The sequence below is a fragment of the Budorcas taxicolor genome, chromosome 6, assembly GCF_023091745.1.
Source record: "Budorcas taxicolor isolate Tak-1 chromosome 6, Takin1.1, whole genome shotgun sequence".
Classification (NCBI taxonomy): Eukaryota; Metazoa; Chordata; class Mammalia; order Artiodactyla; family Bovidae; genus Budorcas; species Budorcas taxicolor.
In genome coordinates, this window is record NC_068915.1 from 42541016 (window position 1) to 42559876 (window position 18861).

At 41.9% G+C, this 18861-nt stretch overlaps 1 protein-coding gene and 1 pseudogene across 1 annotated transcript in view; one reads left to right on the forward strand and one right to left on the reverse strand.

The window, feature by feature from the left end:
* Positions 1–18861, reverse strand: part of ADGRA3 (adhesion G protein-coupled receptor A3) — a 128608-nt gene that overhangs the window by 78108 nt on the left and 31639 nt on the right. The window contains exons 2-4 of the mRNA XM_052641894.1: positions 16239–16310; positions 5236–5307; positions 351–422 (exon numbers count right to left, since the gene is read on the reverse strand). Of these exons, the coding sequence (XP_052497854.1) occupies positions 351–422; positions 5236–5307; positions 16239–16310 (216 nt within the window). The remainder of the gene's footprint in view (positions 1–350; positions 423–5235; positions 5308–16238; positions 16311–18861) is intronic.
* On the forward strand, positions 2740–3392 carry LOC128049623 (60S ribosomal protein L10a-like; annotated as a pseudogene).

Sequence of the window (18861 nt, forward strand, 5' to 3'; positions counted from 1 at the left end):
CTCCCTGATTAAATTTCCAGTTCCTTATCCCCTACCTTCAATCCTTCCCACGGAAAGGCTGAAGGCAGGAGAGCAGGATGACAGAGGATGAGATGGTAGGATGGTATCACCGACTCGAAGACGTGAGTTTGAGCAAGCTTCGGGAGCTGGTAATGGACGGGGAAGCCTGGCATGCTACAGTCCATGGGGTCGCAAAGAGTTGGACGTGACTGAGAACTGAACTATCCCCCTGCCAGTTCTATAACCTCTACAGTTGCTATTTCAATGTTAAACATATAAGTGGTCATAAAAATGTGGGTACTGATTCAAATGCTTCCTTGTATTATAATACGAAAGACAGAGGTACTTACAGCCTAACCAGGTTGGTGAGTCCTCGAAATATATCTGCATTTAGACACCCTATTCGGTTGTTTGTCAGATCCCTAGGGAGAAAGGGGAAAAGTATCTTCAATTAGTTCTCCTGGTTAATGAAGGTTTCATACGTTTGATATTCAAGAATGGCACCCAGGTATCACACCAGACTTTTCTTTTAAGCATCTCTAAAATATTCACCTATCTCAAGCACAGCACTGAGAGAAGAAATAATCCCTGCATTCACTTACTTCTGGCATGTACAAACTAAACGCTTTTTAATTACAGTGCCCTTGATATTTAAAGCATTCACTCCTGTAAAATGACTCAAGATAAAACCAAAGTAGTAAAAATGAGACTCAATCTATCTTACTGCCTATGATGATATACACAGCTAATCACGCTGGGTAAATAAGGGATCAGAACTGATCTAAGGCAACATCCAAGAGGCAACGGCTAAAAGGGTACATTATCACAATCCCAAAACTTTTACTTCCTCAAGAACAAGTGAAACTTAATGCTAACTTCATTCCTTAAATACTCAGAAGAAAGGGTATATTATCACAATCCCAAAACCTTTACTTCCTCAAGAACAAGTGAAACTGGATGCTAACTTCATTCCTTAAATACTCAGAAGTTTAGGCTGTAATGAAAAAACAACTGAATTAGCTTTTACTTTACAGATCTGTCATTTAGGCTCCAAGCCAAATTACTTTATAACAATATCCGTATTTTTTCAGTCACTCCTAAACTTCTTATAGTTCCTATCAAATGTGATTCGAAACCATTTTTCCTTCTCCTCAATGTACCTAACTTTTTCCCTTTTATCTGTAGTAAGTTTAGTATTTTGTTCTTTCTACACTATTTTTCTTCATACCAAGCACAGTGAACACAATTTTATACTTCAATTAGATTTATTTTAATTAGGAGGTAATTGACTATTTCTTCAAATACGAGAGCATAGCTTTCATCATTTCCCATCAGTGGATTTAGTATGAAAGCCCTAAAACAATGAATCTTTGTTTTTCTCAGTTGTTAAGATTTGGGATTATTGGTCATTTTTCTTTCTAAGCCAACCTTTAAAAAATATTTTTATCATATTTTCTTCACTGTCTGTATTATTCTCTATAATAGAGAAGGACATATTCTTTGAATTTCACTGAGTTACTCTTTAGAGACTTATACCAACCATTTCTAAACTAAAACTGTCAGATTCTAAATTATACACTTGGTAATTGGGGGGAAAAAAAGGCATTAGGTCTGATAGAAATTACAAAGACTTCATATTCGAATTCAGTACCTACTCATTAATGTTTTCCTTTAGATATTTTAAAGCTAGTTTAGGTAATCCCTAGTATTCAAAAACTTCATAGCTCTGTTTTCCCTTTCTTATGGCAACTTTTGATTTAAAAAAATCTTAAGCAATACAAGGTTTTATCTACATTCATTATGCTCTAGCTCCTCAGAATATTTAAGCTAAGTATTTAATCGTGTGGGACTTTTCTTTATTCCGGCTGATTTTCCTTCTATTTCTGGGCTTTATTATTTAAGAAAATGAGGCATCATCTTGTGAAGTGTTGCTTAAACAAGCACTTCTAAGTTCTACTCATTATCTTGTCTCAGTTCTGAGTTTTAAATGGAGTAATTACCATTGATTCTTTGGGAAACAATTTCATTATAGCTATACCTATTTAAAATGGAATTTAGGTACTGATAATGAGTTTTCACTTGAATTGAGAATCAGCTTGAATTTTGTTGATAAAGCAAAAGAGAAACTGAATGGGTCTAGGTTTTACCTACTTCTGGTAGTTTATTCTTCAGAAAGCCACTGACTTAATCTTCCTGATCCAAATCATCTATAAAGCAAAGGCAAAGGCACCGGACACTTACAAAAACACTTTATATGTAGTTGCTGAGCGAGATGCACAACTGAATGATTTAAGGCCTCGTAAGAAAAAGTGCCTGTACTCAAGAAGTGACTAGCAGAATACCTTTCTATCTCACTGAGTTTTCATTCAGAACTCTCTCAGCTTGCAAACTGTACACCAAGTTAGCCATTTGGAATTAAGAACGAATTTTCTAGTGGGAAGATTATAAATGACAATTACCTTCCTAGACATGAGCACCAGAGACTACTTAATGTGTAATGCAATGAAAAAATGGTAAGGCAACATCTGGGACAATCATGGTAATTAAATTAAGTGCTACTGAACAAGAAAATTTTTAATTTATTTTGGATAGCAATATGTGAAAAATTATTTACTGAAGGATAAAGAACTGATGGAGAACATAGGATATTTTGCAGTATGCTTGAAAGAGCCTGATGAAGCTGCTTTTTATTAAGAGTTGAGTTTCCGCTCTTTTCCGGTTATCGCTGCGTAGGGAACTATGAGCAGCAAAGTCTCCCGTGACACCCCCTACGAGGTGGTGCGGGAAGTCGTGCACGGGAACCAGCACAAGCGCAGAAAGTTTTGGAGATGGTGGAGCTTCACATCAGCCTGAAGAGCTACGACCCTCAGAAGGACAAACGCTTCTCAGGCACCGTCAGGCTTAAGTCCACTCCCTGCCCCAAGTTCTCGGTATGTGTCTTGGGGTACCAGCAGCACTGTGATGAGGCCAAGGCTGTGGATATCCCCTACATGGACATCGAGGCACTGAAAAAACTCAACAAGTATAAGACACTGGTCAAGAAACTGGCCAAGAAATATGGTGCCTTTTTGGCTTCAAAGTCTCTGATCAAGCAGATCCCCTGATTCCTGGGCCCAGGCCGGAACAAGGCTGGCAAGTTCTCTTCCTTGCTGACCCACAATGAGAACGTGGTGGCCAAAGCTGATGAAGTGAAGTCCACGATCAAGTTCCAGATGAAGAAGGTGCTGTGTCTGGCAGTGGCTGTTGGCCACTTGAAGATGACAGATGATGAGTTTGTGTACAACATCCACTTAGCTGTCAACCTGCTGGTGTCATTGCTCAAGAAAAATTGGCAGAACGTCAGGGCCTTGTACATTAAGAGCACCATGGGCAAGCCCCAGCATCTGTACTAAGGCACAGCTTAATAAACCGTACTAAACCATCAAAAAAAAAAAAAAAGAGTTGAGTTTCCTTCAATCTCTACCTCAACATGCAGATATTATCATATTAAGTTCCCTATTATCAGAAAACAGAATATGGATGGTCACGTGATCAGAGAAGGAGAGAATAAGTGGACTTGTCTGGCCATATACCACCACCCTCCTCCCTCCTCTTGGAACAACCAGTTCTAGTAATTCTCCAGCTTTAGCATCAGAATCACCAGGAGGGACAATTGAAACAAAAATGCTTTAGCCTCAGCCCCTCTAGCAGCTACATTCCTACTCCTTCTCCCTACGTGAAGACTCACATTCCATCCAAACAAGGTGTCAGTTTGTCCTTAGTAAGAAGCATAGAGAAAATGACTCATTGTTATAAATCAAGCTCAGTTAGCTGCTGCCTCTCCACTCCCTGAGGACTGTTTCTGGAGATGCATGTAGCCTGTTGATGGCCATGTTTCATGTCCTTGCTTGTGTCAGTCTGGCAAGTCCCAACAGCTTCAAAGACCCTTAACAGCTGAACACCAGCTAGGGCTCCATCTCTCTGGAAGTATATTCCAAACCCATATCCAAGATCTTGGTTGGTATACATAATTCCACTAGACTGCAAACCTTCCAAGGTGTTCCTGAGTTAATTACCTTTGTATCTCTGGAGGCTGGCTCACTACTGGGCACAGAGGATGGACTTGATAAATTTTTGTTTAGCTGAACTGATGCTGATCTGTCTTTCCACTTCAATTACATTTCTATACGTTGATAATACTTTCACTGAAGTCTAAACCCAGCTTGATCCACTGCAGCCCTGATGTCACTAATCTGATCACATCAATTCCATACTGAAAAAGTTTTGCCAGCCCCCCACTATCTAAATAATAGATTCAAAAATCTTCCACATGGCAGGAGGTCATCAAAAGCCTGGTCTCTTTCTGACTAACCTTACATTCCAATGTTCTTTTCCCCTTTCTACTTAATGCTTTGGTCAAAGAGCATGTTCTTTTCGCACCTGTGTCCACTCTGCTTACAGTGCTCTTTCTGTTATTCTTCAACACATATTCACCCCTCAGGAGCAAGGTCAAGTCTAAAGGCTGGCTGCTCTCATGGCAGGTCATTCCCATCTCAGGTGGTCCCTCCTTTCCCCAGCAGATTAGTAATATTATTATTATTTAGGATGCATATTCACTATCGATTTGCCCCTACAAGTCTGTGAGTTCTTCCAGGGAAGTCCAAGCATAGTAAGCAGTCAGCACTAAATAAATGCATTCAGAAGGAATGAAGGGTAGTGGCACAGTCCACATGGCTTAAGCACCAGGTGACCTCTAAAATATGAGCACTCTCACAAAGTAGTTGTGACAAGAACGCGATAAGGAAAGCAAGACTGCTTAGTCTCAGAAGTAATAAACACTGGTATTTAGATTTTGAAGTAACATATGGATAAAATATATAGGAAATTGGCAAGATTTTGAAATCACTAATAGAAAGAGGCCTCAATTTTTAGGGCATTTACTATAGATTGTTTAAATGCATTCGTAAGTTGAAACTCATCTACAGATTAGGCCCGCTGGCAAAGCCAATCATCATGATTTTATTACCAAAAGAGGGATGTAACCATCTACCACCAACAAATCAAACTGCTGTATAAATAAACTGCCTTCTGAGCTACTTACATTAAACAGTCTGCTTTTCTATCTTAGACCCGGCTAGATGAACTTCTAAAAATTATTAAAAAGCCACTTTTTTATCGTGTTAAATTTTGAAGTATGTTAACAGTTACTTAAAAAGGAATGGTTCAAATTCATAAGCCAGCAGTTCAAACACTTACAATCTTTTTAGTGATGACAGTCCCCAGAAGGCACCTGGGTCTATACTACTAATAAGATTGTTTCGGAGGTCCCTGTTAAAGACAAAATAAAAGTTAGTTACATCTCAACACTGTAAGAACTATTTAGGCATACTGCACTTACCTGCTATACAGTAAACAGCAATGATAGTGATAGGAATGGGAGGAAACTGAGGCCAAACAGGCTAAGCTAAAATCAGCCCAGTAGTAAGTGGCAGAGCAAGAATTCAAAATCAAGAAATCTGGTTCTGAAGCCATTTGCATTGGGCAATATAGAATAAAGGTATATGTCAAAAAGATATGCATCTTAGTATTACTCCAATTCAAAGTTATGACTAAATGACAATCATACATTATTTTTACAGTCTCTTCCTTAGTATGTTACACTTTAATTATCAAAATAAATCAGACTGTACTGGTGACAAGCATAATTAAATTAAAAATTTTTTAATTGTTTTCAAAACTATACACTCTAAAATTGACATCATTTGGTTGTTAATATTTTTTCCTCCCAGGACTTCTAAGGCTAGGCTTTCTATAAAACAATGTGTTATTTCACAGTATATAGCTCAAAGCCAAGACCCACCAGTCCTCTATGCAATGGCATCTGATAGCAATCACCAGTGACAGCAATCCCCCCTTTATCCATGTGGAATACATTCCAAGACTCCCAGTGGGTGCCTGAAACTGGAAATAGTGCCAAATCCTTCATATACTATGTCTTTTTTCTATACATACATATCTATGACAAAATTTTTAAATTAGGCACAGTAAGAGATCAGCAAGAATTAAGCAGAATTATACCAATATGATAAAAGTTTACAAAATCACTCTTTCTCTCTCAAAATATCTTGCTATACAAATGCAATGCCTTTTCCACTTTTCCCAGTGGTATAGAACCCACCTGCCAATACAGGAGATAAAAGAGACAAGGGTTTGATCCCTGGGTCAGGAAGATCCCCAGGAGGAGGGCATGGCAACCCACTCCAGTATTCCTGCCTGGGAAATCCCACGGACAGAGGAACCTGGCAGGCTACAGTCCATAGGGCTGTACAGAGTCGGACACAACCAAGTGACTTCGCATGCGCACAATGCTTTTCCCTCAGCACTAACCACACACTGTGGCCGTAAGTTTTGCAATGTGAGATATAACAGCAAAACTAGTACAATCTTTTTTGGTCACAATTTCAGAAAGATTCATTCCTACCATGGATCTTAGCAACCTCAGCATACAGTTTTTTTCTCTCATTAGGTCAAGAATTTTGCCATTTAACTTAAAGGAAGTTACAGCTTAACTTACAGCTTCTCTTCAGCACATCCAAACAGTCAGCATCAGTACTCTTGTGCTTTGGGGCTGTTACTGAGTAAAATGAGGGTGACCTGAACACAAACTGAGATACCTTGACAGTAGATCTGATAACCGGAATGGCTACTAAGGGACTGAGGAGCAAGACGTGCAGGACAAAGTGTTGATTCATGCCCTGGGTGGGATGGTGTGAGATTTCATCACACTATTCAGAATGGTGTGCAATTTAAAACATAGGAATTATTTATTTCTGGAAGTTTCCATTTAATATTTTCCACCTGTAGTTGACCATGAGTAAATAAAACTGTGGAAACCGAAACCTCAGATGGGGCGGGGGGCTACTGTACCCCCATTCTTCTCTGGTGCTTGGCCCTTCCATGCCAGCATGCCAGCACGCCACCACTGGGGGCAGCAGTGAGCATCACAGCCAGATCCTTCCTCCAGGGCAGATTTGGCCCATCACTAAAGGTTCTGCTTGGGCTCAGCAGGTAAAGAATCCACCTGCAATGCAGAAAACCTGGGTTCAATCCCTGGGTTGGGAAGATCTGGAGAAGGGAAAAGATATCCACTCCAGTATTCTGGCCTGGAGAATTCCATGGACTTATAGTCCATGGGGTCACAAAGAGTCAGACACACCTGAGCAACTTTCACTTTCAAAGGTTCTGCTTGAGCTCAGCTGAAACTCTTCGGTCACCCCACACAAGCGTCCAGCTAACATCTGCAGAGACCGATCCTCAGCCACAGGAGCACTGAGAAGGAGAACAGTGGTCTGCTTCCCACAGGCCAGCCAATGGCTGGCCCACAGTTCAGCTCTACTAGACACCCAGACTGGGCCCATTCATCAGGACTCACTCATAACCTTTCCCACTGGAGGCCTGAGTGGCCTCTGGTCATCTCTCAGAGAACCTCAGGTCAGACTGTGAACAGAAACCCTTCCCAACTTCTCTTCACCAGGGAGTCTTTCCCAAACAAAGGCAACATTGCCCCTTCCATATATGTGTGAGCTTCTGACATCAACCCTCCTAATTATCCATCATTATTCTCATAACTGGACTTCTGAGGTAGCACAAGAGGTAAAGAACCTGCGTGCCAGTGCAGCAAACATAAGAGATACAGGATTGATCCCTGGGTCAGGAAGATCCCTGGAGGAGGGCATAGCAGTCCACCCCAGTATTCTTGCCTGGAGAATCCCATGGACACAGGAACCTGATGGGCTACAGTCCATAGGCTCTCAAAGAGTTGGACAGACTAAAGCGACTTACACCCCCTACCCCCCCTACACACACACACTGAGTTGGTGAAACAATGCAAAAATGCAGAGCAAAGGGCAATACAAATCCAGGGTAACATGTACCTCTCGGGTCCTTTTAGTACCTCACTTATTTGAGAAATAAAAGGCTTTCCTGAAAGCAGATCCTGGACCACCTGTGCTGCCTGTTATCACAACACTGAGGTGACATGTCTCTGGGATCACTTGTCACTACTGCCCTATCGTGGGCAGTCTAGCCTGTGAGAAGCAGCCTAAACTACTCAACAGAAAAACACTCAGTTCACTTCCTCAAGCATCTGACCTGTTTGGTCTAGTGGTGCTTAAGAAAAGGACACTGAGTAAGTCTCACCGCAGTGGACTCACATCCACGTGCTTCCTGTCATCCAGTGAGGGAGGCACGTGCAACTTTACTGACAGCAGCTGATGAAAACTAACTGCTGTATGGTCTGCTTCATAACATGCTCTTTCCTTAATGGCTCATTCTAACTATCAATACAGATAAAGCTGCACCCCTAGGACTGGTTTGTAGGCAGGTTTCCTGGCAATTTCACAAAAACAGCCTGATGAAACTGGCTCTCTGCTCCTCACAGCTCAGGTCAGTCCCTGTTGTAAACCCAGCACTCTCCACGTGCCATCCACACTGGCCTCCTGTCCTCTCAATGCTGTTTCATACCGGGCGATGGAGGTTGACCAGAAATTCTCAAGAACTCTTCTCTGGAGGCACAACCAGTGAATCCTGTGCACATAAACATCCACCAACAAACCCTGTTCTGCCTTCTCCATGTCTCACTCCCAACCTTATGCATTAAGCCTTCTGTAAGCTAGCAGCAAAACTGCAATCCCACTCCACCCCCTCCTACAAATCAGAGCCAAGGTCTTCTAAATGAAACTGAACCCCCAAGGACCTTGCAATTCTATAAACATAGGAAACATTCTTTCAACATAGTATAGAGTCTATTCTGGTTACCATTACTAAATAAGTATTTCATTAATCAGAACTCAGATTTTACGTTCCACAAAGATGGGGCCTTTGAGAGGTGAACAGGTTATAAGAGTAGAGACTTCATGAATGAGGTTAATGCCTTTGTAAAAGAGACCCAGAGAGCTCCCGCTTCCCCTTCCACTACATGACAGAGACTGCAGCAAAAAGATGGCCAAGTAGGAAGTGGGCCCTCACCAGACACCAAACCTGCCAGAGCCTTGATCTTGGACTTCTCAGTCTCCAGAACTAAGAGATATACATGTCTGCTGTTCATAAGCCACCCAGCTCATGGCATCTCGTTACAGCAGCCAGAACGGGCTGAGACAGATGATAAATGGATGGAAAAGTAAACCATGGCTGAGAGACAGGATTACACTACCTGACCTTCACCATGAAAGTCTTTTTAGTCAATTAGAGCTAGCCACAAAATCATTAGGAAATTCACACTCAGACAGTGTAGAAATTGCTGCATCTCATTCATAAGCACTAATATTTCTCAATAAAAGTAGAAGGTCATGATGTCTGCAATTGACTTTCAAGTAATTCAGCAAACATGTATATGTAGGCACACTCCCATATAAAGGAAAACAATAATGACGTGTTGTTATTAATGACTGAGTAGGTAAATTGGTAATGTGGGAGATTACTACATCACTCTTTCAATTTTCTGTATGTTGAAAATTTTAATACAAATTTTGTTCCCACTATTTTCAGTCCCATGAATTACAACTAGCCCTCAGGCTCAATTTACTAGTTCTCATCTCCCTGCCCCCCTCTCCCGCCACAACCGACCCCAATTCTTTATTGCAAAGATATGATTTTAGGAAAAAACTAAATCAATGTTTTTGACCTATATAAGCAAAAAAGTTCTGCAAAAAGAAATATACAATGTCAGTTCTATTTTTTTAAAACATATGTTTCATTTATCAGATTTTAAAGAGTATCTATGACAGGAAGTGATTTAGCTAAAGCAGTACATAAATTTGTGGTCAATGATGTACTGCATGTGTTTCTACAAAATACCTCTCATGAATAACCGAGGACTATAATATGATTTAAAGATGCACTTTTTCTTCAATAATAAAAAATCCTTGACATATTATATAATATTTAATAATAGCCATATTAATCAGGCATTGCCAAAAGATATTTATAGTCAAATTCTTTCATTTAACATTGCCCTCCCTCCTTGCCTTTACCAACCCACAACTTCCCTAGTGAACATAAGTCTAAGTTGAGGATATACAGCTAAATCTGAATGTTGCAAGATTAAAATATAAATGAAAAGGCACACAAGAATTGCATAAACAAAATTAAAGGAATATCTTAACTCTCCCTCGTGGGAGAGTGGATAAGAATCTGCAAGCCAATGCAGGGAATGTGGGTTCGATGCCTAGGCTGGGAAGATGCTACACCCCGTGGGCCACTAAAGCCTGTGTGCCACAACTACTTCCTCTGAGGCAATCATCACCACCCCTCTCTAGGCTCACAGCTGTATCTGTAGCCCACCCTCACCATTCCCTTGAGTTCCCTACTGCATACACAGCTGTCTAACTCAGCACCTACATCGGGACATCTCGCAGCCATGTCAGAAACCAACACAGTGTCAGGAGCTCTAGTTCGTGCTTTATCAAGTCCTCCCAAGTGATTCTATTGCACACAAAGTTGGACAACCACCAGTCCAGGTGAGGGCACTAGTCTCCAAACAGAGACTATGGGCTTTAAATTACCTTAGATTTAACATTTCCCTGAAGGCTCAAAAACAAAAAGGTCTGTCTAGTAAAGAGTATTGCTTTTCCAGTAGTCATGTATAGACGTGAGAGTTGGACTACGAAGAAAGCTGGGTGCCTAAGAATTGATGCTTTTGAACTGTGGTGTTGGAAAAGACTCTTGAGAGTCCCTTGGACTGCAAGGAGATCCAACCAGTCCATCCTAAAGGAGATCAGTCCTGGGTGTTCATTGGAAGGACTGATGTTGAAGCTGAAACTCCAATACTTAGGCCACCTGATGCAAAGAGCTGACTCATTTGAAAGACCCTGATGCTGGGAAAGATTGAGGGCAGGCGGAGAAGGGGACGACAGAGGATGAGATGGTTGGATGGCATCACCGACGCAATGGACATGAGTTTGGGTAAACTCCAGGAGTTGGTGATGGACAGGGAGGCCTGGTGTGCTGCAGTTCGAGAGGTCGCAAAGAGTTGGACAGTGACTGAACTGAACTGATAGCTCCATTGGTGAAGAATCTGCCTGCAACGTAGGAGACCTGGCTTTGATCTCTAGGTTGGGAAGATACCCTGGAGAAGGGAAAGGCTACCCACTCCAGTATTCTGGCCTGTAGAATACCATGGACTGTATAGTCCATGCGATCGCAAAAAGTCACAACTGAGCGACTTTCGTTTCACTTCCCTACTTCCCGCTTATCCCAACCCCTCATTCCAGCAGCCAGAGCATCTGCTTACTGTATGTGTGTGTTAAGTCACTTCAGTTATGTCTGACTCTTTGAGACCCAATGGATCAAAGCCTGCCAGGTGCCTCCGTCCAAGGGATTCTCCAGGCAAGAATGCTGGAGTGGGTTGCTATGCCCTTCTCCAAGGGACCCAAGAATCAAATCTGCATCTCTTTCATCTCCTGCACTGGCAGACGAGTCGTTTACCACTAGCGCCACCTGGGAAGCCCCTCTGCTCACAGTCAGTCAGTCAGTCAGTCAGTTCAGTCGCTCAGTCATGTCTGACTCTTTGCGACCCCACGGACTGCAACACACCAGGCCTCCCTGTCCATAATCAACCCTCGGAGCTTACTCAGACTCATGTCCATCAAGTCAGTGATGCCACCCAACCATCTCATTCTCTGTCATCCCCTTCTCCTCCTGGCGTCAATCTTTCCCAGCATCAGGGTCTTTTCCAGTGAGTCAGTTCTTCCCATCAAGTGGCCCAAGTATTGATGCTTCAGCATCAGTCCTTCCAATGAACATTTAGTACTATTTCCTTTAGAATGGACTGGCTGGATCTCCTTGCAGTCCAAGGGACTCTCAAGAATCTTCTCCAACATCACAGTTCAAAAGCATCAATTCTTCGGCACTCAGCTTTCTTTATAGTCCAACTCTCACATCCATACATGACCACTGCTCACAGTAGCTCACAGTAAAAGCCAAGGTCCTTACAATAACCCTCTAGAATTTGTTCCACCAATACCTCTTTGGCCTCACTCTGGTCTCCTTGCTGCTCCTCAAAAACAGGCAACACGTTTCAGAGCACAGCTTTTGCACCTACAGGTCCGGCTGCCTGTAATATTCTTTCCTCAAGGCTCAATGACTTGCTCTAAGCCTTCACACTATCACCATACAAAACTCACATACATAGTGCATAGGTGTGCAAACGCCACTCCCTACTGTATGTTTCTTTACCCATAGTACAGTCATTCCTTTAGTTCCAGGACCCCCACAAACACCAATATCCAGACATTCAAGTCTTTTATGTAAAATGGTATAGTGGAGTCAGTCCTCCATACCATGAAGGATGGAACCTGGAGCAGGGGGACTTGTACTTATGCTATCAATTTGCTTGCTATGTTTATTCAATTTCTCCCCATCACAACATAAACTCTTTAAAGACAGGACCTTTGACAACAAAGGACTGGGTTCACTAATGAATCCCAATCCTAAGACAGGGTGGGCAATTAATAAATATCGGCTAAACAAATTTCGATTAGCTACTCAGGAAAGATGCAATAATGATTGAGACAATACTTGTACCAAGCCTTGATATTAGACCATTTACCTTTTTAACGGTTTTAATTAACATGATACAATAAATCTACATCAGTTATCCACGGCACACACTTTTAAAAGAATGTCAACTAATCTTTAAAAAATGTAGATCATCACTAGGAAACTAGTTTCCAAGATGTCAGAAAGAGGTATTACGTCCTAAAAATAAGAACCCCAAACCCTAAAGAAAAACTCAAAAGAATCTAAAAAAGTAAAAGAGTATGTATATGTGTAACTGACTCACTTTGCTGTGCACCTGAAATTAACACAACCATGAAAATCAACTATACTCAAATAAAAATTTTTGAAGACAAGCACACACACCACATACTTGGCTACTTTCTTATGAGGGACAAAAGCAAATACAAATGATGGAAAACAAGAAAGCTCCCAAACAAAAACCAAACATTTGGAGGAACAATTTGGTAAGCCTAAAGAAAAAAGGTTCCATTCTAGATGGAGTTTGTAAGAAGGAGTGCGTCCACCCACAGCAATTTTACTTTGTGGAAAAAAAAAAAGAAAACTAATCCTCTTAAGAAATCCACTCTTCAACCCAAGAGAACTGCCAAGACGGCTTGCCTTGCAGGTTTTACTCCATCTCTGGGGCACACATGCTCGCTAGTTAACCCAGCCAGCCCCTACTATTCTACTCCAAGCACCCTACCCAGCACTACTAAGCCCATCTCTTATTCTGCATGGCTTGGCTACAGGAACTTTAAGGCCAGACTTTTACAGCTTTGGCCCTAGTCTGAATAATTCCTTGACCTACCACTTGCTTTTCATACCACATCTCATTCTGGGAAGTGTTAAAGGAAGAAGTCTGCTACAGTGTTTTCAGGTAATTTTTGAAAGATTTGAAAATGATGTCATTTATACAAACAAGAAGTCATTTATCCGGCTAGTTCGGGCTTAAGTTGGGTTCCTAGAAGCAGCCCAGGACTCTTCTAAAGTACTTCCTGGCAACCAGCAGGATTCTGCAGAGAGAGCGCCCTCTCTCTGCTAACAAGCCCCAAGCCTATCCTGCTGCTCCCTGGGGAAACCCTTCGATATCCAGTCCTAGCCCACACACTTCAGTGGCTACACAATCAGCTCTCCCGCTCCCATGCCATGCTGGGTCCTGGGAAATCTGGGATTTTGCTTCCCCAGGAAAGAGGCCTCAGATGCCCCTTTGAATCCAGAACTGTATATTGACTTCACGTGATCTTTTTCCCTGCCTTTATCCCTGTCTCCCCCTCATCCCAGGTAGGAACAGGGAGGAAAGCAAAGACAGAGCCCGTTCCTGGGGACCCACCAGCATGTAAGCTCTATCTATACTCCCTCCACTCTCCAATTAGCCCACAGAGTATGTATCAAGGTAAGGAATAATTTTTCACATCTATTGAAACCTCTTTTCTACGCTTGGACTAGGACTTCAGGAACGCATTGGTCAAAGAGTCCTTTTTTCTGTTCTGTTATCCATCCTCCAGAGGCAGAGCAATTAGGAAACAGGTAAGGAAAATATACATGGGTTAATCTATCAAAACACTACATCACTGCCACAGGCTGAACTGTGTACCCCTGGATTTCCTACGCTGAGGTCAAAACCCCAGTACCACAATGCTGTCCACACTTCTGATGTGCATGAACCACCAGAGCAATCCTGGTGCCAAAAGTAACTTATGTTTCTGAATACAAGAGACACCCCAGCACCCTGGAGTGCCCATTACCCTTCCTTTGGAAAGAGCAAACCTCGCTAATCCTGCATCACTGAGCACCTACATGCAGGGCCTGATACTGTGCTGTGTGTGACAGAGTATCCGTCAGGCATGATGACTTTTATTACAAGGAACAGAAAACTAAACAGGATCATGCCACCTCTTACGACTCTAACAGTCCAGAGGGAGTCCTGCTTCAGGGAGGTCATGCCAACTCCCCTCCACTCACCCAATGGGCCTACCCAACTCTCCTCTGCGCATCAGCTCTGGCCCAAGCCCACAGCATGGCGGCTTCTGTACCAGAAGTCCAACCATCTTTCTGATGACAGGGAGGAAACTCCTCTCCCCAAAGCCCCAAGCAAATCTCAACTGGATTCAACTGGGTCAGATACCCATTACTGGACCAGTGACCATGGAATGTGTGTGGACGGGTCTCTCAAGGAAAGGCTTGGACACGAGGTGCGGCTAGCATCCTCGGAAGCAAACGGACAATGTGGAACAAGACAGGAAGCCTCGAATGAAAACAGAAAACAAAAGAAAAATCTGAGAATTAAGCACCACTGTGTAAAGATCATTTTATAGGTGTGTATGTGTATACATATGTGTGTATACACGATTATATGTACACATGCACACATAAGGGCACTGCTGCTGCTGCTAAGTCGCTTCAGTCGTGTCCGACCCTGTGCGACCCCATAGACGGCAGCCCACTAGGCTCCCCAGTCCCTGGGATTCTCCAGGCAAGAACACTGGAGTGGGTTGCCATTTCCTTCTCCAATGCATGAAAGGAAAAAGGAAAAGTGAAGTCGCTCAGTCATGTCTGACTCTTAGCGACCCCATGGACTGCAGCCCACCAGGCTCCTCCGTCCATGGGATTTTCCAGGCAAGAGTACTGGAGTGGGTTGCCAGTGCCATATATATGTGTAAATGCATATATTACATGGGTAAATGTAAATGCATTGCTATATATGTATATATAAATGAGTAGAGGGGAGCTGGAAGGCCTCCATATAACCTAATTCAAAGACATTTGATCTCAGTGAAAGAAAAAGACGAAGAATTCTAGATGCTATGTGCTTAAATAACACATCTGAGATCAAAGCAATAAAGTCCTGTGGGAATCAGTTGTAGGAGAAGACACCAAGTGAAACAGTCAAGGAAAGGCCACACAGAAGTAGAGAAAAGGAAGAAATGAGAACTAAGAAAATGAGGAAAGTCTGTTATCCAACAGACACGGAGATGCTCACTGTGTGACCCGCTCCCTGCTGTATCTGAAATGTTGTCTGAAACGTATGAGTAACATGGGAACTGGAAACATGATTCTAGAGTAGCATTCAGCATACAAGCAAATTAAAGATCCACCGTGCAAAATTCACCAAGGCAAAAAATAAGTGATACTTGTCACACATCTGGTCAGAAGCAAAACGAGACCTAACTGTTAAGCAAAACAAAAGGATCACATTCAAAGACGGCTGAATAAAATATTAAGTTTATACAAAAGTACTTCCCCTTGGATGAGGTTTCTTTTAATTCTACTGAACTAACTTAGAAGGTAAACACATTTCGTGACAGAATTTCAAAACAGCATTGAGGCTTTAAAAGCCACAGGTCATCAAACTATGCTGCACAGCCTGTTTCGTAAGCAAAGTTACATCTACGCTGATTCGTGCATGTTCTGTCTACGGCTGCTTTCTCCAGACAGTGGCATAGCTGGGTCACAGTGACAGAGACCACGCGGTCCACAAAGCCTAAACTATTTACTATCTGGCCCTTACCAAAAGCTTGCCCTCCTCTGCTTTAATGTATTGCTTTTTAAAATTCAACTCTGAAAAAAGAAAATAAATTCTGAGATGTTTCATAATTGGGAAAACAATTTTATTTTGAAAAGTTGATAGCTCAGTAACAGACTTACATTGGAGATGTATTAAACAAAATACCAGTAAGAGATGATAATAAAAGAATACTCACAATCTTTCGAGGAGACTTAACCCAGAAAATGAGCCATTCTTCAGCTCGGATATTTTATTGTTACTCAGAATCCTAAAAATGACAAAAAAAAAAAAAAAGGTAAGTTGCCTAATATATGTACATCATCAATATCAAAGTAATTTAGCTTGTTATGTTTAAACTATAGGAACTCTTAAGAAGTCACTTATTACCCAAAGAATTTTTGAGATGCTTGAAAAAATGGGAGCTTCCTTCTCTTTGAGAAACAACCCAAAATAGCTAATTTGCACATCTTGTCACATCTTAAATTGTTCTTGTCACCCTAAACCAAGATATTTGAAATAAAAAGTCAACATAAAATAGCTCTAAGTTCAGTGTAAGAATAAAGAATGTCTATACATTCACAAAAATTAGTTTATATAAACTGAATATCTACTTAAAAACTGAAAACTTAATACAAAAAGAGCTCTACCAAGTACTGACTTGAAAAGAAATACAGGGCTTCCCTGGTGGCTCACTGGTAAAGAATCGGCCTGCCAACGCAGGGGACACTCACTGGCTTGTTCCCTAATCCAGAAGGAGCCCACGTGCCACAGAGCAACTAAGCCTGTGAGCCACAACTACTGAGCCTACATGTGCCCTACAGCCCATGCTGCACAACAAGAGAAGCTGCCGCAATGCGCAGCCCACACACCGCATCCGGAGTAGCCCCTGCTCATTGCAACTAGAGCGCCCACACAGAAACAAAGAGCCAGCACAGCCGATAACAGATAAATAAATGAAAAACGATTCCAAAAAGAGAAATACAGTATCTTCCAGATGCCATTTCAATAATACTGAATATTATTTGCAACTTAACTTGTATACAAATCTGTATGTGTGAAAATATTATACTTTTTGCACACATTCAAAGGCAGACACAGGTAGCTGTATTGCAATACTACAACTCATGGATTAGGATGATGTTCTTTAAAAAACTGGAAACAAAAAATTGATTTAAAAGAAGTCCTGGTTGAGCCACCACCATGACAGAACTTGCCCAAGAGCAGACGATGCGCACGTGGTCTTGCTTCCTCTCCAGGCCTTGTAACTATGTTCCTTTTGCATCTTGGATGCCAATAAGGAATTTCCACACAGAAGGGGAAAATGGTAAAGCTACCTTGCTTGGGAGAGATGGTGACTGCAGCCATGAAGCTAAAAGACGCTTACTCCTTGGAAGAAAAGTTATAACCAACCTAGATAGCATATTCAAAAGCAGAGACATTACTTTGCCAACAAAGGTCCGTCTAGTCAAGGCTATGGTTGTTCCAGTGGTCATGTATGGATGTGAGAGTTGAACTGGGAAGAAGGCTGAGAGCCGAAGAATTGATGCTTTTGAACTGTGGTGTTGGAGAAGACTCTTGAGAGTCCCTTGGACTGCAAGGAGATCCAACCAGTCCATTCTGAAGGAGATCAGCCCTGGGATTTCTTTGGAAGGAATGATGCTAAAGCTGAAACTCCAGTACCTTGGCCACGTCATGCGAAGAGTTGACTCATTGGAAAAGACTCTGATGCTGGAGGGATTGGGGGCAGGAGGAGAAGGGGACGACCGAGGATGAGATGGCTGGACAGCATCACGGACTCGATGGACATGAGTCTGAGTGAACTCTGGGAGTTGGTGATGGCGTGCTGCGATGCATGGGGTCGCAATGAGTCAGACACGACTGAGCGACTGAACTGAACTGAACTTGGGAGAGTGGAAATAATGAGATAAAATAAATGAAAAAAACAGCCTTAGAAGAGTTAAATTAATGGCTCAAGACCATACTAGGAAATGGCAGAGCTGGAATAGGAACCCTGGTACACTTCACTCCAAACCCCCTGTTCTTCAATATACACCAGTGCTGGTCAAGAGACACCCTTACTGGCATTTTAGGCTGAAAACTCTCCATCCCACAAGGTGCTGTACATAACTTCAGGGACAGACTCTTCACACTGGGTACAGGCTGAGGGCTGCGCCCAATCCAGAATGGGCAACACTGTACATACAAATGTTAACAGAACACCCCTGGGTCATAAGGTTTCAGGCACTCATTTTCATTTTGTTTACCCTCATCTTTCTTTAAAACAAAAGAGTCCATTATGTGTATGAAAGCAAGCAAAAAGAAATAGCCATTTGACTGATTTTCTTTAGTTTGAAGTTAAAAAAAAAAAAGCTAATGCAAATTAACATTTCACAGCATTTCGGTGATAAAGTCAAGCTTATGTGTGCTTGAAGCCCAGCTCTATCATGTTCAGTTACACTGGTCATGAGCAAGTCACTCCATTTCTCTGTAATACAATTCCTCATTTATAAATGGGAAGAACAGTATCTATTGATACCACATATAATTCTAGAAAGAAAGCAGAAAACACCTATCACACTCAATGAGTATAATGTTTCAAATTCTATTTCCTTGGTTCTAAGACATACATCTTCCCTCATTTTAATGTTTCTGAAGTCAAAATGTATCTGGCAATCAAAGCATACCACTATGTAGCATTTTCCCTCTCCTCCAACCTGTTACTAAAGCAAGGATAAGGCCTGAACCACTGGAACCAAGAAAAACATGGTGATCAAGAACGTGCCAATTAAAACATCATTTTTTCTAATCAAAGCTGCCAA